Here is a 24,826-nt window from a genome sequence, read left to right on the forward strand (position 1 = left end):
GGTTAAAATCTACCCTATATGTTTGCAAGTGACCTAAAGCAGATTCTAACATATAAAATTCACGTAATTCCGGGGACGTGACACTATTTTCATGTCTTGCACTTATTGGCACAGGACTCAATTCACTAATTATAAAATCATCGTAAAAAATTTCCCTAGAAAAATTAGGTCCAACAATTTGTATAAAACTGTCTATTTCTTCAGTTATAAATTGACAATCTAGAGGGATATTAAATGGAATACCTTCACTAACATCATCCGGCGAGAGGGGACAATTACCCATGATACTTTGAAGTCCCGGACCAGGGAAGGTAGAAGTTTTCACAGCTTCCCCCTGAAACTAGAAAATGAATGGATTAAGTTTTTTTCTTTGACAAAAGTTTTATCACAATTATAGCACACTTTTTTTTTTGCTTATAGCATTATTTATCAAACGAATGCATAATAAATTATAAATTTTGTTAATAGCACACGCACACATGCGCACACACTCACACACACACGCGCACATGCGCACACACTCACACACTCACACACACACACACACGCGCGCGCAAACACACACGTTCACACACACGCACACACACACACACGCACACACACATACACGTACACACTATCACACACACACACACACATTCACACATGCGCACACACTCACACACACTCACACACACACACACCCGCACATGCGCACACACTCACACACACTCACACTTACACATACACTCACACACACACACGTTCACACACACGCACACACACATACACGTACACACGTTCACACAAGTTCACACACACATACATACATACACATTCACACATACGCACACACTCACACACACACACACACACAACACACATGCGCAGACACTCACACACACACTCACACACACACACAACACACATGCACAGACACTCACACATGCGCACACACACACACTTACACACACACTCAAACTTACACACACGCACACACACACTTTTACAGTGTTGAAAAAAATGACGAAAAGGCTAATTAATTTACCAATAGAAAAAAAAGTTTTGTTTTCTATGTGAAATAGTCATTATTTTATAAAGTTAAAAAAAAAAACATGTTTATTTTTTCACCCCATCCTCAAAACTTAATTCATTCTAGAATTATTTAAACTAAATATTTGCCTCCACCCCCCTCCCACAGAAAGTTCAGAAAGACGCAAAAGAGTGTTTTCTTTGCTAATAAAAAAAATGCATTATATTCAGCTATCTCTGAGGGGAGCAGAGAAATTTAAAAGAATGGTCGGGGGTGGGGGGATTAACATTTTAATATCTCTGACATACACTTTTACGGTGTTGAAAAAAACAGCCAAAAGGTTAATTCATTAACCTATAGAAAAAAGGTTTTATTTTCTATGTGAAATAAACATTATTTTATAAAGTTAAAAAAAAACATGTTAATTTTTTCACCACCCTCAAAACTCAATTCCTCCTAGAAATATTTAAACTAAATACTTGCCTCCACCCCCCTCCCACAGAAAGTTCAGAAAGACGCAAAAGAGTGCTTTCTTTGCTAATAAAAAAATGCATTATATTCAGCTATCTCTGAAGGGCGCAGAGAAATTTAAAACAATGGTCGGGGGTGGGGGGAGATTAAAATTTTAAGATCGCTGACATACACTTATACGGTTTTGAAAAAAAACAGCGAAAAGGTTAAATCATTGAACTATAAAAAAAGGTTTTATTTTTTATGTGAAATAACCATTATTTTATAAAGTCAAAAAAAAAACATGTTCATTTTTTCACCCCATCCTCAAAACTCAATTCCTCCTAGAATTATTTAAACTAAATACTTGCCTCCACCCCCTCCCACAGAAAGTTCAGAAAGACAAAAAGAGTGCTTTCTTTGCTAATAAAAAAAAGCATTATATTCAGCTATCTCTGAGGTGGGCAGAGAAATATAAAACACGGGTCGGGGGTGGGGGAGATTAACATTTTAATATCTCTGACCTACACTTTAACAGTGTTGAAAAATGGGCGAAAAGAAAATAATTACAAAAAAGAGTGGGATAAAAATAGGTAGAAGCAAGAGGTGAAAATACCCATATTTCCAAATTCAGACTGCTGTTGAGTGCCGTCCGTTTCTTGCATAGATGTGGTGGCCATGTCACTGGCTTGTACAGGTGAGCCAGTGGGGCTCCCCATCATGTGAGCAACTATCCATTCTCTTTTCAGCTTTCTACCTGGCTGCATAGGAGTTGGCACTGGTGAGTTTTGAGCAGGCAGCGTCGGTCTGGAATGGATGTGAGTGGCCCCCAATGGACCGCCTATCTCCACTTGTTGTATTGGAGCGACGCCGTTAGTCTTAGCTCTCTTTTCCAGAGGAGGGTAATTGTAGGAATCCTCTTACTTAAAAAAGAAGGCAAAATTTAGCATGGAAAAAAACAATTCCCTTTTTACAGAAGAAAAAATTAGTCTGCACAAAGAATCCCCTCTAACCACACGGAATCAGGGAGCAGAGTCTCTCTTAAACCCCGTAAAGCTCTTTTAAAAGATACAAGAATTACTTATTTAACACAAAAATTTCGTTTTTAACGGATACCAAGTAAAGAAAAACCGTGTTAGAATTGATTCATTGCCCTCTTCCGTGTCATGTAATTTTTATAAAAGCCTCTTAATCATCTGTGAAATCCATTTGCTTTCATCAAGTACAATTGAAAAATATCTGTCTAATTTGGCCAAAAACAAACTCTTTTGTCAATGAGTCTTGAATCGCACATTTCCATCTTTTTTGTTTTTCTTAATCCCCATAAGACGCATGCCAAATCTTGTTTTGAAATCATCCCCTCTTTGGTAACAGGTTAAACACAGATTGTTTTATTTAGAGCGGAAAAAGACAGTACATTTTAAACATGCGATTGGAAAAGGATTCTTTTGAACGAAAAAGAACTAAAACTACAGAATTATGCTCCTAACAGAGCAATGGAAAAGGGAGTTTTTTGTTTTACATAATAGAAAAAAGCATACTTACCACTTTCTATCGAATATACTCCTTATATTTTAAAGGTTTGTATTGTTGGAGTGGAGGGGGGCTAAGTCCCCATTAAATTTGAATGTACTAGTAAAACGATTTTTTTTTGGAAATAAAGAATGAAGATTTACTCACATTGAAAATATAAATATCTATTCTTTCATAGTTAATAAAGTCCAGTGTGCTTTGCTCAATGTGCTACTACATAATTAAGATTAAATTCCAATGATTTAAATTTTTATACGGATTTTAATTTCATATTTTCTAAAAAGCTCTCTTTTGGGCGGCCTAAAAAACAGTGGAAAGCTCGAAAAAAAAAACCCACTCCGGTTGAAAAAAAAACTTTGAGTTGAAATGAATTTGTGCGGGGAATCCCCCGTTCATATAATTATCTTTTTTGCAATGTTTAGGAACAGGCAGGGAATCCCCACTCGTTTGGAATGGTACCAACAGGACATTAGCAAATAGCACATAGTTTCATAACGCGTTTAATCACGTGTAGAGGTCCCATTGAATAACAATGGAAGGGACATAGCGCTTAAAATAGCATGGGAGGGACTTCCTATAGGAGCATGAAAATAACGTGGAGATTGCTATCCAGGGCACGGAATTCAATAGATACAATCTACTCAAGTTGATTTAGAACTATTACGTATCAAGTCTCTATCCGTTTGGGACTTTACCAAGTTATATCTGTCCCCCCTATGATAAGTGCTTTTTTCTAAATGTTTACTTTCTAAGGTGTTATTTAGACAACAGGCACCAATTGAGAGGGGGAGGAATGGTTGAGTACCCTCTCTTAGATTCTGATATGTTATTGGATATGCATAAAAAAATTGAAAATGCCCCCCCCCCACCGAAATTTTGAGAAATGCCCGTTTTTGTATTGTCATCAAAATAAATACAAAAATGTCTTGCCGTCCGTCTTCTACATTTTGTGAATTGACTCCACTGATTTAAATTATTTAGAAATTTTGATGACAGTCCCATCCACTCCATAAGCAGGCTAAAGAAATTGCTGTAAATCAATGAATATGTTAAGCGTTTGTAATGGAATGATTATAAACATAGAAATTGAAGTATAACCCCATGCGCCATGCTCAATCACACCAAATCAATCAAATATTTATAACTGGTAAATAAGTATGCTGTGTCATCAGTTTCTAAACAGCATCTAATCTTGCATCAACAGTCAGTTGGATAATACAGGCATTTATAAATTAGTTATTAATACCACACCAACACATTTTTTCATTACAATTAATTGCTTATTAGTTATAGCAATAAAACCAGTTTCATTTAATTTATGTTAGGCAATCTTGTGATTGCATCGTGGAGAAATATTAATATTTTCATTGTTTGTTTTTCTTTTTCTATTCTGATCAGTAGTCTGCAGCCATAACTCGGTCACAACAAGAGATGAAGATTAAAAAAAACATTTCCTGGAGATTGTGAAATGGAGAAGAAAAGTTCTAAGCTTTTTCCAATCCTTTTTCTTCAGAAAAGATAATTGAAATTGTTATTACCTAACCTGCTAAATACTATAACAAGAAACAAAACTGCCTTAACTGAATAGAAAACTTCTTAGGGATCGTTTAACGTCGGACTCAAGTAGTCTGACCTCGCACTGACTAGGAGTTTTTATGACATTAAATAAAAAAAACAAGTTTTTTTAACTGAAAGTAAGGAACGACGTTAAAACTTAAAACGAACAGAAATTATTCCGTATATGAAGGGGGCTGTCCCCTCCTCAACGCCTCGCTCTTTACGCTAAAGTTTTTTTATTGTTTAAAAAAATAGAGTTGTGAGAAAGTCAAACTTTAGCGTAAAGAGCGAGGCGTTGAGGAGGGGACAGCCCCCTTCATATACGGAATAATTTCTGTTCGTTTTAAGTTTTAACGTCGTTCCTTACTTTCAGTTAAAAAAACTTGTTTTTTTTATTTAATTTTTGAACGTTTTTGAATTAATGCAGGTTTTGATTGTTGCTCACCGTACATGAATAATTAAAACACAATTTCATATTATTTGGTTAAATGGCTTTCTCGAAACTTGTTTAATTGTATTTACGAACGTTTTTATTAGTAATAAATATACGTAACTTAGAATTAACTTACGTAACGAACTTCTATATTCATAAATTTTTAACACGTATATTAGGGGTTCGCCCCCTAGTCAATACCCTGCTCTTTAAACTATAGTTCGAATTTTTTTTTCCAGTTCTTTAAAAATGACCTCTTAATCACAATCAGTTGATCAGTTGAAAAACTTGTTTTTTTTTTATTTAATTCCTGATCTTTTTCTTTAATAATGCTGGGAAATCCGGCGCCCCCTTCATAGCAATGTCCCTTCCCCCATGAAAACTTCCTTCATGGAAAGATGTCCCTTCCATATAGCCCCCGACCCTCTCCTTCCCCCACATACCAGAAAAAATCTCCTCTGAAAAAGTCTGTATAATTCCCAATAACCAATGCTATATGTTAACATTGAGTAAAGTTCATAACTTTCAGCCCTCCACCTGGGGACTTTGGGGGATCAAGTCATCCTAAAAGACATTTTTATCATATTTTCGACCATGCTGAACAAAATGGCTATCTTAAAATTTTGATCGGGTGACTTTGGGAAAAAAATGAGCGTGGGAGGGGGCCTACTTGCCCTCCATTTTTTTTGGTCACTTAAAAAGGGCACTAGAAATTTTAATTTCCTTTCCAATGCCCCAACTCAATATTTTCTAGAACCAAGGGGTCTATATTCAAACCCCTGGGTAAAAAAAAAAAAAAAAAAAAAAAAAAAACAAACAAACAAATAAACACGCATCCGTGTGCTTTATTCGGGAAAAAAAATCAAAAAAAACCATTTTTTTTTATAGGAGCTTTAAACCAATACAGTAGGGTTATCTGATACGCTGAATATGATGGTGTGATTTTCATTAAGGTTCTATAACTTTTAGGGGTCTTTCCCCCTTTTTTTGAAAATCAGCCAAATTTTCTCAGGCGCGTAACTTTTGATGGGTAGCTCTAAACTTGATGAAAGTTATATATTTGAAATCAGCATTGAAATCTGATTCTTTTGATATATCTATTGGTATCAAAAACCCGTTTTCTAGAGTTTCGGTTACCATTGAGCCGGGTCGCTCCTTACTTACAGTTCGTTACCACGAACTGTTTGATTTAACTGAAAGTTCGTTTATCTTAACTAAACTTAGTGAAAAGTAATATTAATGTTCTGTTTCCGACTTTTTAATGTCAGAAACCAAGTCTGCTGGGTTGGGGAAAAGTAAGGGTAGCCATAATCTTTCATTGTCATGGTATGTTTCAGAAGGGATAATCGGATATCAACCAAACTTGATGGCGAGTAAGAGCTAGTGACATAGTTGTGTCTTTTTGGAGTACGAGCTCATTCACACCTCTCTGATAGAAATGGAATGGGGGGGGGGTTCTAAGTTATTTTCGTCAGCATGTGGACCATAAAGGGGCATCGAATCGCAGTCAAACTTGGTGGCAAGTCATAATAGTGTCTTTGCTGCACTTTTTGGCACCAGGGTGCAATACAGTCTCTATAGACGAGTAGTATTCCTTAATCCATATAATCGAGACATCTGAAAGAATGGGTTGCAGAATCTCAATCAAAGATATTAGAAAGCAAGAGTAGACGAATTGTCCCGATGCTGCCTTTCTGGGGTCCGTGCCTGATCCAGCCTTTGTAAAGGCTGGGATTTCGTCCACCCTTTTCCTCATGACATCACCGTAATAGGTCACAAGAAATAAATAAAATTTAATGGGGGGGGGGGGAAGAATCAGTGTCCCAATTGTACTTTTTTGGGTTTCTAAGTGGATCCTACTCTTCTGGGTAATAGAGAAGGAAGGGATGGGGGGTTAAATTTGCACATTTGCGACGTTTAATGGAACAGGCAGCCAGATTTCAACCACACTCCGTGGAAAGTGATTGCTGATTTCTACGCTATGCCTTTTTGAGGTCTAAACACGATATGAACTCCATATGGAGAGGGCGACTTTAATCTTTTGTTGTCTGTACATTTACCAGAAGAGGCAGTTCAGTTTTAACCAAACTTGATGAGATATAGATAAACTCTAGTATACCTTTTGAAAGGGTCTGTCACATTTCAACTGAACATAGTTAAAAGTAACAGTTAATGTCGTAGTTTTGCCTTTTCAGGACCCAAGCTTGATTGAATCTCTGGAGAAGAGGAAGAAGGGGGATCTATATTTTCTTTCCGCAATCATATTTGCCAGAAAGGGACATCCTGCTCCATCCAGCCTTGCTGGGGATTAAGAACTAGGCTTATAGTTGTGTTATTATGATCTGTAAAGATCTTACATCCCTGGGGGGTTCAAAGTATGCTTTTATCAGCCAAATTAACATATGGGCTGGCAAAATTCATACGAGAAAACTGCTCAAAAGCTACATTTACTGTCTAGGATTTTTTTTTGCCCCTGTAGAAGGTTCAATTCAATAGGCATTACCCCTATGCTATGAATTAAATATAATCCATGGGTCGTAGTCGATACCATAATTCACGGTTCTTACTAGAGGAGCTCGAATTTTTTCTAGGCTTACAATGTGAGACATCATTCATCAGGTGGTTAAAAAGCTTGGAACTTTCACTAGCTGACTGTACATCTTTATTCTCGTACACAAACATTGAAGAAATCATTTATTATGAATGCTAATTTTGTTGTTAATAGCGTCAATTTCTAACCTTTTAAATCACCAACTCCGTCTCCGTCAGAATCTTGAAAAGAACGGGGATATATCTGGTAGACTGCACCAGTTTGCCACCAATTTAAGTCTTGCGCCTGCAATGACAAAAAGGAGTTAGGTTGCATTTTAATTAGAGCCCTGTGTTCAAAGAATACTTATCATTGTCAACGAAATAGTGTGAACTTGGAAGAGAACGACGAGTCTTCAATGCTTGGTTTTTCCGGGCTTCGTCATAGACTTCAATGCTTAGTTATTCCGGACTTCGTCATAGAAAAGATGGCCACAGAAACATGAGACAAGGCTCATTTGATCGCAAACTAAAAGTTCGAGCCCTTTTTTAAGAGTCACAACCAAACTGAGGGCCACCTAGGTAAACTTCAACACCACTTTAGCCCCGAGGAGCTCCCAAGCTCTACGACATCGCATCTAAATGTCAAAATAGTCTTTTTGATTAGCACGGTTAATAGATGAAAACAAACTTGCCTCCGAGAGTAAAATAAAGTGCAGTCCAAGGGTTTGAGGCTTGAAATTTTGCATACAGTCTATGTAAAGCAGAGGTCATAGATGCATTTTAATAAAGATGTGTGCATGCTACAGCTTATTGAAAATATAGTTGTGCAACGATTTTTAATCTGACGTAGATAACTTTTACTACTAACCTTTTTACTACTGATGACGGTCACTGCATATGTGACCGAAATATCTGGTATTTTTTGTGAAATATATTATATACTGTCAATTAAAAAAGATTTTATCCCTATTTTGAACTTTCATTTTATCGATTTTTAATCTGTATGTTTGAAAGGACCAAAATCAGACTCTCAGGTCCACACTCTTTCCCTCCTTTGATTTTAATATCAGTAGCTTATTGTGCAAAGTAGAAGTTTAAAATAAAAACACGCCAGTTACATATTTCCTATTTATTCATTTACTTTGTTTGAACATAAAGAAAGAAGAAGAGCATCTGATTACTGCATTTAAGTATGCCTTATGACCAAGCCTCCGACTCATAAATTCTTTAGGAAAACCTAATGTTTGAAAAGAAAAGAAAATACGTTTGAGCCCTCTTGCTTTGATCGGCCATTAGCATCACCCTGTTATCATAAGGCATAGGGAAGCGGTGTTCTTTTTCGAAAGACTGAAGGGATATCAAAATCTGAATAGGTGCACTCCGGGAATATTTTTTAGCAGGCCTTTACAACCCTTTCTCTCAGGTTTAAAAAAAAAAATTCATTTTGAGTGTTTTCACTTTTTTTTATTTAATAAATAAATAATTATTGAAACTTTACGGCATCAATATAAGTAGGCCTATATGTATATTCAACTGACAATCTACGGTCATTTTTTTTTTTCAGTGAAGTGCAAATTATGTTCTGGTCTTGAGAACGCATTGGGGATGTCAGCCCTACTCATGGTAATTTTTGCTCGACTTGAATTTCACTCGGTTATTTATTGTAATTTCTGTTTTTCTTGGGATTCATTTAATTATCGATGGTAATTTGTGGTAGTTTTACGCTTGGAATACCATTCGACTTAATTGCTGCTCGTTTTTGGTTTAATGGAGCTCTTTACTTTTCTTTGATAAACTTTTTTTGTGGAAAAAGCTTTTCAAATAAATTTCTGTTGTTTTTTAATTGACACAGTCGTTTCCATGGGAAAAAAATATTTTATATCTTTTCGGCCTTTTTTTTTATAAGAATGCATAGTTTGGCTTGCTATTTGTATTTTATAGAAACTTTTTAAAAAATTTTTAATGCTGACTTTTAATTTAATTTTATACTTCCTCTAATTGACCTGAAAAAAGAACTTAATACAATTCCCAGCAAATTCTATGTCTGCTCTTTGAGAACCATACTTATACTCTTTTGAAGTGTTGAAATTATAAGAGCAGAAGTAGCAATAGTAGTGGCCCCGAAAGTTTCAACTTAATAACCCCAGGCATTCTCGATATATTACTTGGGTGTCTTAAAGGCAACCCTAAACACAGTGCCTTTTGATTTAGTTTTAAAGCAACCTTTAGTTTTTAAGCAAAATAAACCAATTGCATAATTGTGGGTATTGACATATCCCATATCTCTAGAGACATAGTTACTGGAGTAGTGTATATGTGCACAGTTTCAAACTTACATGAAAACTTACATTGAATTGCGCAATATGTTATGAAGGACAAGTTTCTTACATAATTTCTACTTCGTAATATATATGGTATATATGTCTTTTAGGGTAAATCCGGGTCAGAAAAACAGTGTGTCTTGTTTTTAGATGTTAATATATTCAGTTATTTTTTGGTATATATTCAAGTTTCAAATTATTATTTTATACAGTTTGAATAGTTCATTCATTCTATCAATATCTATATTTTACAATCATTTACATTGATAGAGATATGGAATCTTCTAAGCGACTTCTGGTGAGTAAAATTTTCTTATATTATATAATAAAAAAAGAAATCTATTTTTTGTCTCGCCATTAAGTTAAGGAAGAATTTCCTTTGCCTTCCTTACTTACGCCTTTTTCACCGTGCTGTTAGCTCTTTTAAAAAGCTTCATATGTTAATTAAACAGTCCATGTGTTTCAATTTTAGTAAACATTCAAAAAAAAAGAGAGGCAGGTTCACTTTGATTTTGGCTCATTGTATATGAAAAATTAAAATAGAATTTGCATATTAGTTTCGGCAGATATGAAAGGTCGCCCCTCTCCTCAATATCATGCTCTTTACACTAAAGCTGTTAGCGCTTTCAAAAAAGCTTCCTATTCTAATCAAAAAGTCCCTGTACTTTTTTCTTCAAATTTCGGTAAATATTCAAAACAGGGCCAGTCAGTTTCGCTATAAAAATAATCAAATCGTTTTTCATCCTTTCCACCTGAAAAAAGGTGTTAATATTCAAACAGGACGGGTAGTTTCACCAATAAAATAATCAAAAAATACGTTCTTCTACCTGTAAAGGGATGTTTTCTCACTATCTGATTAAGAAGAGTATGTTTACAAATTTGTTGGCTAAAAATGGCTTTCTCAAAATTGAGTTATGAATTAACTTACGAATTAACTTACATAACGAAACTTCTATATTTATATGTTTTTATCACATGTATTAAGGAGTTTACCCTCTAGTCAATACCTCGCTCTTTACGCTAAAGTTCAAATTTTGTTCAAATCACGAACTCTTGAATCACAAAGGCCGGTTAATTAGAATAGATACCTCTTTTGAAAGTGCTAAAAAAAAAAAAAAAAAATTAGCGTAAAGGGGTGAGATATTGACTAGAGGGCGACCCCATTCATATACTTAATAATTTTTTGGTTTAGGTTATGTCGGAGTCTTCCTTCTTCCTTTTTTCTGTGATTTTAAGTATTTCGCAATTTAGGTATATAAAAAGTTTTAAAAGCTATGCATATAAAAAAAAATCTATAATTGTCAACTTTTTGTGTTTGGTACTATGGAATTGATACGCCCAGTGCCCTCCATTAATATTCTGAATAAGTAAAAATTGAAGTAGCTAATTAAATTGTGTCATTTTAGAATGTTGTTGATCAACCATCGCAGCAAAAACGCGCAAAATTGGATGAAACTCTGGATAACACTGAGACGGGATTAATTGAATCATTGAATGCAAAAAGATCAACTGTAATTCGTCTCGCACCCCATTCCAAAGCAGAGAAGGAATCTGGCAACCTAGCTGTGATTATCGACGTAAGTTTTAAACAGATATTCTAAAAATATTTTAATAATTTAGTAAACCGACTCCTTATATGCATGCGGTGAATAATGCTATTTCATGATTGACATGTAAAAAATTTGCGTCACAATATAACTGAATTAGTATGCATATATTTAGGCTAATGAGATACAGGAACCTTCAGGGTGTTACAAATTTTATAGGCCTGTATACAATTCAAAAATTACCAGTTTAATTGGAACTCAAACATCGTCTGCAGAACATGTACTCGCCTTGTTTTACCAGTTTTAATGGTTTTAAGCTATTACTAAAACCTTTATAAACATCAACTTTGGTGAAAATCAACGCTACCAGTGGAATACCAAATAAAATATATAAATATGAAATAAAATCCTGATTCATACAGCCTTGAGCATCCTCAAATTCAATGAGTAAGATTATTCTAGTTGATTTGTACACACACATGTCACGTGTGTGGAGATCTATTTACTTCTTATAAGATGGGGGAGGGGGATTAGAAGTGTGGATCTAGATCCTGAATTTGGACCAAATTTTGAATGCAGGAAGTTCAAACTGGACCTCAACAGCTCATTATGTTATTTTTATTATTATAAAACAATTTCAATTAAATACACGAGAATATTCAAAACAAAAGAAGACATTGAACTGAAATCTAACGAGACCTAAATCTCGAAAGGTCATTATTTTATTTTATAATTAAACAATTTCAATCAAATAAACGAGAATATTCAAAACATCATAAGCCTTGGCTATTCTAATTTTAAAATGTTAATTCCAATATGTAAATAAAGAAATAATAATAAATGTTGCGTTTAATGTTCTATTAACCAAACCAATTACCGTTTAACTAGGTTAAAGTAGAGATATTATAGGTCAGAGATATTAAAATGTTAATCTCCCCCCACCCCCGACCATTGTTTTAAATTTCTCTGCCCCCCTCAGAGATAGATGAATATACTGCATTTTTTTTATTAGCAAATAAAGCACTATTTTTCGTATTTCTTTACTTTGTGTGGGTGGGGGGTGGAGGCAAGTATTTAGTTTAAATAATTCTAGGAGGAATTGAGTTTTTAGGATTGGGTGAAAATGAACATGTTTTTTTTTTTAACTTGATAAAATTATTGTTGTTTAACATAGAAAATAGAAGCTTTTTTCTATACGTTATTGAATTAGCCTTTTCGAAATTTTTCAACACTGTAAGAGAGTATGTCAGAGACATTAAAATTTTAATCTCTCCCCCCCCCCGCGCTGACAAGTATTTAGTTTAAATGATTCTAGGAGGCATTAAATTTTGAGGATGGGGTGAAAAAATGAAGAAAGCACTCTTTTGCGTCTTTCTGAACTTTCTGTGGGAGAGGGGTGGAGGCAAGTATTTAGTTTAAATAATTCTAGGAGGAATTGAGTTTTGAGGATGGGATGAAAAAATGATCATGTTTTTTTTTAACTTGATAAAATAATGGTTATTTCACATAGAAAATAAAACCTTTTTTCTATAGGTTAATGAATTAGCCTTTTCGACATTTTTCAACACCGTAAAAGTGTATGTCAGAGATATTGAAATGTTAATCTCCCCCCACCACCACTCTGACAAGTATTTAGTTTAAATAATTCTAGGAGGAATTGAGTTTTGAGGATGGGGTGAAAAAATGAACCTGTTTTTTTTAACTTGATAAAATAATGGTTATTTCACATAGAAAATAAAACCTTTTTTCTATAGGTTAATGAATTAGCCTTTTCGACATTTTTCAACACCGTAAAAGTGTATGTAAGAGATATTGAAATGTTAATCTCCCCCCACCCCCGACTATTGTTTTAAATTTCTCTGCTCCCCTCAGAGATAGCTGAATATAATGCATTTTTTTATTAGCAAAGAAAGCACTCTTTTGTGTCTTTCTAAACTTTCTGTGGGAGGGGGGTGGAGGAAAGTATTTAGTTTAAATAATTCTAGGAGGAATTGAGTTTTGAGGATGGGGTGAAAAAATGAACATGTTTTTCTTTTAACTTTATAGAATAATGGTTATTTCACATAGAAAATAAAACCTTTTTTTCTATAGGTTAATGAATTGGTCTTTTCGACATTTTTCAACATCGTAAAAGTGTATGTCAGAGATGTGTGTGTGTGTGTGTGTGTGTGTGTGCCTGTAAGTGTGGGTGCATGTGTAAGTGTGTGTGCATGTGTGTGTGTGTGTGTGAGCAGTGCACGCACCATGTCTAATCTATAATTCATGAATTAATGCTTATTTCACATAGAAAATAAAACCATTTTTCTATAGATTAATGATATAGCACCACCATTGAGGGATCAGAGATCAGCATTTACGGGACCAATTCTTTCATCACCAACAGAGTTCAGTGATGAACCCACATTAGTTCTAGAGAATATGGAATGGCATAGGGGTTTCCTTAATGATGTTTTTGGGGAAATGGCTAGCCTAGACGACTTAACCTGTGATATTGACATTCTTGAGGATCCGGAGTGGGCAGATAGTTTTATGCGTGAGCATTTAGGGGATGTTACTAGTGCATCTGAACCGGGTCCTCATAACGAAATTCCGGCACAGGACAATACAGGCTGGCTCGATCAATCGTCCCAAAACACCTTGGAATATGTTGTATCAGGCTTAGGGGACCTCATGCCATCTCTAATCAATGTTATTGGACAGACTGGGAGAGGTGGTGTTATTGATAATTCTGTGTCACCCCCCACCATTCCGCTTAATGATATAGCTAGTACTAGTAGTAATACAACAACAACAACACCAGTATCCCCTCTTCCAGATTTTTTTCTATCCAACTCTGCCTTGCATCACACAAAGGTCTACAGCGCCAATTTCGGTGATCCCTTCAACTCTCTAGTGTCGGGGGATATAATAACAGATCCCTCGGCCATTACACATTCATATACTGATAAGATTCGAGCCATTCTTGAACAACAGATGGGGGTTTGGGGAGTGGGGGTCAGTTTAAAAGCATCAATAGCACTAAAAATATTTTTTTAAATGAAAATGCGGGTGAGATGTATTCAAAGTACTTGCACACAGAGATGTTGGCAATTCGTCCGAATTTATCAAATTACGGGGTGGTTTTTCTAAATTGGGTTAATAATATTCAATGTACGTAGTGAAATTATACTGAGAGTGGGAGTGGATCTGTGGTTCTATCTATTGAAAGTTTAAATGTTAATATTTGTAGATTTAAAAAGTATTTTGTTTTAAGAGGTGTTGGGGCTGGGGAGAGGGCTATAATTTTAAAACATTATTTAGATTTACAGGGAATTAGGGGGAGACAACGAATCAATTTTGATACGACGTTGCAGTGTTTCAGGTATACGTATTTAATTGCCGCATAGCGACCACTTCGAAAACCTGCCTCTTAGAAAAAGTTGTATGAAATGGCAGTTAATGGGATGGAGGGTTCAAAGGTCCCAAAAGTAAATTTTAATTGTGTAAATGGTCGATTTCCCGTGGCACTAGAAGAAATAGATATTTTGATTGGCCTAATGCACATTTAAGGATTGGTGTCACGGTGTTAGAGTATGAAACAGAATTTGAAGAGGGTCAGCGTTCCGATAAGAAGGGTGTATTATTTCCAGTGCGAGCTCCTTCAATTGAATCAGTAGAACATTAGGTGTGGCTTCTATACACTCCACCCACAGACTCCGATTCAATTGATCGTTTCAATCTAATTACGGATATTAGTAGGGTTCTAAGTGAGGGTAAACATCGGGGTGGTGCGTTTTCTTGCATTCTAACATGTCTGTCAAGATGTTGCTATGATTTAAAGTTAATGAATGATACAAAACACTGTAAGCGTAACGGATTCCAGGCTGCGAAGACTGAAAACGGAGATAGAGTGATCTTACGTTTTAAAAATTTTCAAAACACGTTCCTGCAGAGCAATAAGATCGCTTTGGACTGCGAAGCTAAACTGACAGACGTGTGCGATCCGTCAAATTCAAATCGTGTTAAAATACATGAAGCCATAGGGGTCTCTTACGCTCACACGCAACGAGATTCCAATAATACCATGCAAGTGCTGGATGTAGTTGAGATGTTGGGTGACGGTGAAGACTGCATGCACTCGGCATTGGTCAGTCTAATCAAAACAGTGAACGGTGCAATTTCGCGCCTTCTTTATACAAACTATCCTATGCTCCTATCACCAGATGACATAGTGGCCATTAAAAATCGTAAAATGTGTTGGGTTGGCACGGGGGACTTTTATGATGGTGTTGGGACTGGGGGGAGGAGGAAGGTTATCGACCATGATCATTTGTGGCAGGAAATTACATTGGGGGGGAGTAACTTTAGAGGGGTAACACACCAGTCATTCAATTTAAACGTTAGAAAACAATATTTCATACCTCTTTTTATACACAATTCCAATTACGACTTAAAGATTATTCTACCGGCGTTGGCCCGCATTGTCAGGGGTGGTGTTGTGGATGACGCATGGATAGATGGTTTTTTTCATATAATATAATGCTCAAATCATCACAGAAGCTACTGCTGCTAGAATTCATGTGGAAAATAGTTGACAAGGATAACACGTGCCTGAATAAAATCTGTTTTTTAGACTCTTTCAGCTTCTTCCCCATATCCTCAAGTCAATTCATTCAGGTAAAAAAAATTGACAATTTCGACAGCTTCCCCCTCCTCAAACAGCGTTTCGCCGATGATGAAATGTATTAGATAGTAATATATTAGGGTATATATCCATATGATTATTACAACTCTGGCTCGAGGCTAGATGAGGTGTCATTACCACCCATTGAAGCTTTTTACAGTTCTCTTACTGAGAGTGAGTGCACCACTAGCGACTACGAATTTGCTAAGAGGGTTTGGGCAAAGGGCGGATGTAAAAATGAGTGGGATTACTGTAAACTATACTTGGCCAGTGACGTACTCACTCTTCTGGATATTGTGTGCAAAAATACGGATAAAATCTATGGGGAATTTGGGTTGGATTTAGGTTATTATTTTTCCACTCCACATCGGCGATCAGACCTATTTCTTCTTTGCTGATTTTAAGTATCAAGTCCATCACCAAATGAGGAGTGGAAAAATAATAACAAAATCCAACCCAAATTCCACATAGATTTTATCCGTATTTTTGCACACAATGTTCAGAAGAGTGAGTACGTCACTGGCCAAGTATAGTTTACAGTAATCCCACCCATTTTTACAACCGCCCTTTGCCCAAACCCTCTTAGCAAATTTGTAGTCGCTAGTGGTGCACTCACACTCAGTAAGAGAATTGTAAAAAGCTTAATTTGGCGGTAGTGACACCTCATCTAGCCTCGAGCCAGAGTTGTAATAATCATATGTATATATACCCTTACAATTTAATAAATCATACATTTCATCATCGGGGAAGCGCTGTTTGAGGAGGGGGAAGCTGTGTAACACAGGGGGAAGCTGGGGGAAGCTGCTGTGCCACGTGTGTAACACACACGTGGTGGTGTGTGTTACACGTCTGTCAGTTTAGTTTCGCAGTCCAAAGCGATCTTATTGCTCTGCAGGAGCGTGTTTTGAAAATTTTTTAAACGTAAGATCGCTCTATCTCCGCTTACCGTCTCCACAGCCTAGTATGCATGTCGTTTACAGTGTCTCATGTGATTCTTTTATTTTAAATCAGAGCGAAATGTTGAGAGACATACAGGACAGTAAAAACACACATCACCCCAATGTTTACCCTCATTTAGGACCCTACTGATATCGGTAATTGGATTGAAATGACCAATTGAATCGGAGTCTGTGGGTGGGGTATATAGAAGCCAAACCCAATGTTCTACTGATTCAATTGAAGGAGCTCGCACTGGAAATAATACACCCTTCTTATCGGAACACTGACCCTCTTCAAATTCTGTTTCATACTCTAACACCGTGACACCAATCTTTAAATGTGCATTAGCCCGCTCAAAATATCTATTCCTTTTAGTGTCACGGGAAATTGACCATTTAAACAATTAAAATCTACTTTTGGGAACTTTGAACCCTCCCTACCATTAACTGCCATTTTATCCATTTTTTTCTTAGATGCATCTATTTGAAGTGGTCTATATGCTGCAATTAAAAATGCATACTTGAAGCACTGTAGCTTCGTATCAAAACAGATTCGTTGTATCCCCCTACAACCCTCTAAATCTGAATGATACTTTAAAATTGTAGCCCTCTCCCCAGCCCCACCACCTCTTACAATGAAATCCTTTTAAAACCTACATATATTAACATTTGAACTTTCATTAAATAAAACCACAGATCCACTACCCCCCTCGTTATAATTTTCCTACTTACTTTGAATACTATTAGCCCAAATTATAAAAAACACCCCATAATTTTATAAATGAGGGCGAATTGCCAACATCTCTGTGTGCAAGTACTTTGAATACATCTCACCCGCATTTTCATTTAAAAAAAAATATTTTTAGTGTTATTGATGCTTTTAAACTGACCCCCACTCCCCACACCCCCATTTGTTGTTCAAGAATGGCTCGAATCTTATCAGTATATGAATGTGTAATGGCCGAGGGATCTGTTATTATATCCCCCGACACTAGAGAGTTGAAGGGATCACCGAAATTGGTGCTGTAGACCTTTGTGTGATGCAAGGCAGAGTTCGATAGAAAAAAAATCTGGAAGAGGGGATACTGGTTTTGTTGTTTTTGTTGTACTACTGCTACTAGTACTAGCTATATCATTAAGCGGAATGGTGGGGGGTGACACAGAATTGTCAATAAAACCACCACTCCCAGTCTGTCCAATAACATTGGTTGGAGATGGCATGAGGTCCCCTAAGCCTGATAGTACATACTCCAAGGTTTTTGGCGACAATTGATCAAGCCAGTCTGTATTGTCCAGCATTGGAATTTCGTTATGAGGACCCGGTTTCAGATCCACTAGTAACATCCCTTAAATACTCACGCATAAAACTATCTGCCCACTTTGGATCATCAAGCATGTCAATATCATAGGTTAAGTCGTCTAGGCTAGCCATTCCCCCAAAAACATCATTAAGGAAACCCCTATGCCATTCCATATTCTCTAGAACTAATGTAGGTTCATCACTGAACTCCGCTGGTGGTGAAAGAATTGGTCCAGTAAATGCTGATGTCTCATCACTCAATGGTGGTGCTATATCATTAATCTGTAGAAAAAAGGTTTTATTTTCTATGTGAAATAAGTATTATTTCATGACTTATCTAGTAGACGTGGTGCGTGCACCGCTCGCACACACACACACACACACACATGCGCACACACTCACACATGCGCACACACTTACAGACACACAGAGACACACACACACGCACACACACACAAACACCCACACGCAAACATAAATCTATTACATACACTTTTACAATGTTGAAAAATTTCGAAAGGACCAATTCATTAACCTACAGAAAAAAAAGTTTTATTTTCTATGTGAAATAACCATTATTATATAAATAAAAAAAAAAACATGTTCATTTTTCATCACCTACTCAAAATTCAATTAATTTTAGAATTATTTAAACAAAATACTTTCCTACGCCCCCCTCCCACAGAAATGTTAGAAAAACACTAAATAGTTCTTTTTTTGCCAATAAAAAAAATGCATTATATTCATCTATCTTTGAGGGGAGCAGAGAAATTTAAAACAATGGTCGGGGGTGGGGGGAGATTAACATTTTAATGTCTCTGACATACACTTTTACGGTGTTGAAAAATGTCGAAAAGGCTAATTCATTAACCTATAGAAAAAAGGTTTTATTTTCAATGTGAAATAACCATTATTTTATCAAGTTAAAAAAAAAAAACATGTTCATTTTTTCACCCCATCCTCAAAACTCAATTCCTCCTAGAATTATTTAAACTAAATACTTGTCAGAGTGGTTGTGGGGGGAGATTAACATTTGAATATCTCGGACATACACTTTTACGGTGTTGAAAAATGGCTAGAAGTCTAACTCATTAAACTATATAAAAAAGGTTTTATTTTCTATGTTAAATAAACATTATTTTATCAAGTTTAAAAAAACACGTTAATTTTTACACCTCATCATCAAAACTCAATTCCTCTTAGAACACTTTAGGCTAACCACGTTCCTCCACCCCCCTCCCACAGAAAATTCACAGAGACGCAAAACAGTGCTTTCTTTGCCAATAAAAAAAATGCAATATATTTAGCTATCTCTGAGGGGAGCATAGAAATTTAAAACAATGGTCGGGGGTGAGGTGAGATTAACATTTCAATATCTCTGATATAGACTTTTACGATGTTGAAAAGGGTCGAAAAGGCTAATTCATTAACCTATAGAAAAAAGGTTTTATTTTCTATGTGAAATAACCATTATTTTATAGAGTTAAAAAAAAACATGATCATTTTTTCATCCCATCCTCAAAACTCAATTCCTCCTAGAATTATTTAAACTAAACACTTGTCAGAGTGGTGTTGGGGGGAGATTAACATTTTAATATCTCTGACATACACTTTTACGGTGTTGAAAAGTGTCGAAAAGGCTAATTCATTAACCTATAGAAAAAAGGTTCTATTTTCTATGTGAAATAACCATTATTTTATCAAGTTAAAAAAAACATGTTCATTTTTTCACCCCATCCTCAAAACTCAATTCCTCCTAGAATTATTTAAACTAAATACTTGTCAGAGTGGTGGTGGGGGGAGATTAACATTTCAATATCTCTGACATACACTTTTACGATGTTGAAGAATGTCGAGAAGGATAATTCATTAACCTATAGAACAAAGGTTTTATTTTCTATGTGAAATAACCATTATTTTATAAAGTTAAAAAAAAAACATGTTCATTTTTTCATCCCATCCTCAAAACTCAATTCCTCCTAGAATTATTTAGACTAAATACTTGCCTCCACCCCCTTCCCACAGAAAGTTCAGAAAGACGCAAAAGAGTGCTTTCTTTGCTAATAAAAAAATGCATTATATTCAGCTATCTCTGAGGGGAGCCGAGAAATTTAAAACAATGGTCGGGGGTGGGGGGATTAACATTTTAATATCTCTGACATATACTTTTACGATGTTGAAAAATGTCGAAAAGGCTAATTCATTAACCTACAGAAAAAAGGTTTTATCTTCTATGTGAAAAAACCATTATTTTATAAAGTTAAAAATAAAATATGTTAATTTTTTCATCCCCATCCTCAAAACTCAATTCCTCCTAGAATTATTTAAACTAAACACTTGTCAGAGTGGTGTCGGGGGGAGATTAACATTTTAATATCTCTGACATACACTTTTACGGTGTTGAAAATTGTCTAAAAGGCTAATTCATTAACCTATAGAAAAAAGGTTTTATTTTCTATGTGAAATAACCATTATTTTATCAAGTTTAAAAAAAAAACATGTTCATTTTTTCACCCCATCCTCAAAACTCAAATCCTCCTAGAATTATTTAAACTAAATACTTGTCAGAGTGGTGGTGGGGGGATTAACATTTTAATATCTCGGACATATACTTTTACGGTGTTGAAAAATGTCGAAAAGGCTAATTCATTAACCTATAGAAAAAAGGTTTTATTTTCTATGTGAAATAACCATTATTTTATAAAGTTAAAAAAAACATGTTCATTTTTTCATCCCATCCTCAAAACTCAATTCCTACTAGAATTATTTAAACTAAAAACTTGCCTCCATCCCCCGCCCACAGAAAGTTCAGAAAGACGCAAAAGAGTGCTTTATTTGCTAATAAAAAAAATGCATTATATTCAGCTATCTCTGAGGGGAGAAGAGAAATTTAAAACAATGGTCGGGGGTGGGGGAGATTAACATTTTAATATCTCTGACATACACTTTTACGGTGTTGAAAAATGTCGAAAAGGCTAATTCATTAACCTATAGAAAAAAGGTTTTATTTTCTATGTGAAATAACCATTATTTTATCAAGTTAAAAAAAAACATGTTCATTTTTTCACCCCATCCTCAAAACTCAATTCCTCCTAGAATTATTTAAACTAATTACTTGTCAGAGTGGTGGTGGGGAAGATTAACATTTTAATATCTCTGACATACACTCTTACGGTGTTGAAAAATGTCGAAAAGGCTAATTCATTAACCTATAGAAAAATGGTTTTATTTTCTATGTGAAATAACCATTATTTTATCAAGTTAAAAAAAAAACATGTTAATTTTTTCACCCCATCCTCAAAACTCAATTCCTCCTAGAATTATTTAAACTAAATACTTGCCTCCACCCCCCTCCCACAGAAAGTTCAGAAAGACGCAAAAGAGTGCTTTCTTCATTTTTTCACCCCATCCTCAAAACTCAATTCCTCCTAGAATTATTTAAACTAAATACTTGTCAGAGCGGGGGTGGGGGGAGATCAACATTTTAATATCTCTGACATACACTTTTACGGTGTTGAAAAATGTCGAAAAGGCTAATTCATTAACCTATAGAAAAAAGGTTTTATTTTCTATGTGAAATAATCATTATTTTATAAAGTTAAAAAAAAAAACATGTTCATTTTTTCACCCAATCCTCAAAACTCAATTCCTCCTAGAATTATTTAAACTAAATACTTGCCTCCACCCCCTCAAACAGAAAGTTCAGAAAGACGCAAAAGAGTGCTTTCTTTGCTAATAAAAAAAAATGCATTATATTCAGCTATCTCTGAGGGGAGCAGAGAAATTTAAAACAATGGTCGGGGGTGGGGGGAGATTAACATTTTAATATCTCTGACCTATAATATCTCTACCTAAACCTAGTTAAACGGTAATTGGTTTTTAACCAATTACCGTTAATAGAACATTAAACGCAACATTTATTATTATTTCTTTATTTACGTATTGGAGATAACCTTTTAAAATTAGAATAGCCAAGGTTTTTGACGTTTTGAATATTCTCGTTTATTTGATTTAAATTTTTTAATAATAAAATAAAAAATGACATTTCGAGACTTAGGTCTCGTTAGATTTCAGTTCAATATCTTCTTTTGCTTTGAATATTCTCGTGTATTTAATTGAAATTGTCTTATAATAATAAAAATAACATAATGAGCTGTTGTGGTCCAGTTTGAACTTCCTGCATTCAAAATTTGGTCCAAATTCAGGATCTAGATCCACACTTCTAATCTCCCTCCCCCATCTTCTAAGAAGTAAATAGATCTCCACACACGTGACATGTGTGTGTACAAATCAACTAGAATAATCTTCCTCATTGAATTTGAGGATGCTCAAGACTGTATGAATCAGGATTTTATTTCATATTTATATATTTTATTTGCTATTCCACTGGTAGCGTTGATTTTCCCCAAAGTTGGTGTTTATAAAGGTTTTAGTAATAGCTTAAATCCATTAAAACTGGTAAAACAAGGCGAGTACATGTTCCGCAGACGATGTTTGAGTTCCAATAAAACTGGTAATTTTTGAATTGTATACAGGCCTATAAAATTTGTAACACCCTGAAGGTTCCTGTATCTCATTAGCCTAAATATATGCATGCTAATTCAGTTATATTGTGCCGCAACTTTTTTACATGTCAATCATGAAATAGCATTATTCACCGCATGCATATAAGGAGTCGATTTACTAAATTATTAAAATATTTTTAGAATATCTGTTTAAAACTTACGTCGATAATAATAGCTAGGTTGCCAGATTACTTCTCTGCTTTGGAATGGGGTGCGAGACGAATTACAGTTAATCTTTTTGCATTCAATGATTCAATTAATCCCGTCTCAGTGTTATCCAGAGTTTCATCCAATTTTGCGCGTTTTTGCTGCGATGGTTGATCAACAACATTCTAAAATGACACAATTTAATTAGCTACTTCAATTTTTACTTATTCAGAATATTAATGGAGGGAACTTGGCCCATCAATTCCATAGTATCAAACACAAAAAGTTGACCATTAGATTTTTTTTTTATATGCATAGGTTTTAAAACTTTTTATATACCTAAATTGTGAAATACTTAAAATCACAGAAAAAAGGAAGAAGGAAGACTCCGACATAACCTAAACCAAAAAATTATTAATTATATGAATGGGGTCGCCCTCTATTCAATATCTCGTCCCTTTACGCTAATTTTTTTTTTTTTTTTTTTAGCACTTTAAAAAGAGGTATATATTCTAATTAAACGGCCTTTGTGATTAAAGAGTTCGTGATTTGAACAAAATTCGAACTTTAGCGTAAAGAGCGAGGTATTGACTAGGGGGTAAACTCCTTAATACATGTGATAAAATCATATAAATATAGAAGTTTCGTTATGTAAGTTAATTCGTAAGTTAATTCATAACTCAATTTTGAGAAAGCCATTTTTAGCCAACAAATTTGTAAACATGCTCTTCTTAATCAGATAGTGAGAAAACATCCTCTTACAGGTAGAAGAACGTAGTGATTTGATTATTTTATTGGTGAAACTACCCGTCCTGTTTGAATATTAACACCTTTTTTCAGGTGGAAAGGATGAAAAACGATTTGATTATTTTTATAGCGAAACTGACTGGCCCTGTTTTGAATATTTACCGAAATTTGAAGAAAAAAAAACAGGGACTTTTTGATTAGAATAGGAAGCTTTTTTGAAAGCGCTAACAGCTTTAGTGTAAAGAGCATGATATTGATTAGGGGGGCGACCTGCCATATGTTCAGAAAATAATATGAAAAATATGTTTTCATTTTTCATACACAATGAGACAAAATCAAAGTGAACACACCTCTCTTTTTTTTTGAATGCTTACTAAAATTGAAATATAGGTATTTTTAAATTAACATAGGAAGCTTTTTAAAAGAGCTAACAGCACGGTGAAAAAGGCGTAAGTAAGGAAGGCAAAGGAAATTCTTCCTTAACTTAATGGCGAGACAAAAAATAGATTTCTTTTTTTATTATATAATATAAGAAAATTTTACTCACCAGAAGTCGCTTAGAAGATTCCATATCTCTATCAATGTAAATGATTGTAAAATATAGATATTGATAGAATAAATGAACTATTCAAACTGTATAAAATTATAATTTGAAACTTGAATATATACAAAAAAATAACTGAATATATTAACATCTAAAAACAAGACACACTGGTTTTCTGACCCGGATTTACCCTAAAAGACATGTATACCATATATATTACGAAGTAGAAATTATGTAAGAAACTTGTCCTTCATAACATATTGCGCAATTCAATGTAAGTTTTCATGTAAGTTTGAAACTGTGCACATACACACTACGTACTGGACCGTTCTACTATGCTGAAAAAAATGGCTGTCTAAAAATTTTGACTGGATGTGTTTGGAAAATGAATGGGCTTGAAAGGAGGGCTACTTTTCCTCCAATCTCTTTTGCCTTCTAAAAAGGGCACAAGAACTTTTAATTTCCCATCATATTAACTCCTTTGAAAGTTTCAATAATATTTTTAGCTATTATAGAGCGGTGCTGGCTATTATATTA

General features: G+C 34.9%; 1 protein-coding gene across 1 annotated transcript in view; it reads right to left on the bottom strand.

The window, feature by feature from the left end:
* LOC148955253 (maltase 1-like) overlaps nt 1–24,826 on the bottom strand; it is an 84,741-nt gene that overhangs the window by 50,680 nt on the left and 9,235 nt on the right. Inside the window, exon 2 of the mRNA XM_089101206.1 lies at nt 7,725–7,821. Within this exon, the coding sequence (XP_088957332.1) occupies nt 7,725–7,821 (97 nt within the window). The remainder of the gene's footprint in view (nt 1–7,724; nt 7,822–24,826) is intronic.

This window comes from Artemia sp. Qi Xiang Cuo, chromosome 2 (assembly GCF_049724085.1).
Source record: "Artemia sp. Qi Xiang Cuo chromosome 2, ASM4972408v1, whole genome shotgun sequence".
Taxonomy (NCBI): domain Eukaryota; kingdom Metazoa; phylum Arthropoda; class Branchiopoda; order Anostraca; family Artemiidae; genus Artemia; species Artemia sp. Qi Xiang Cuo.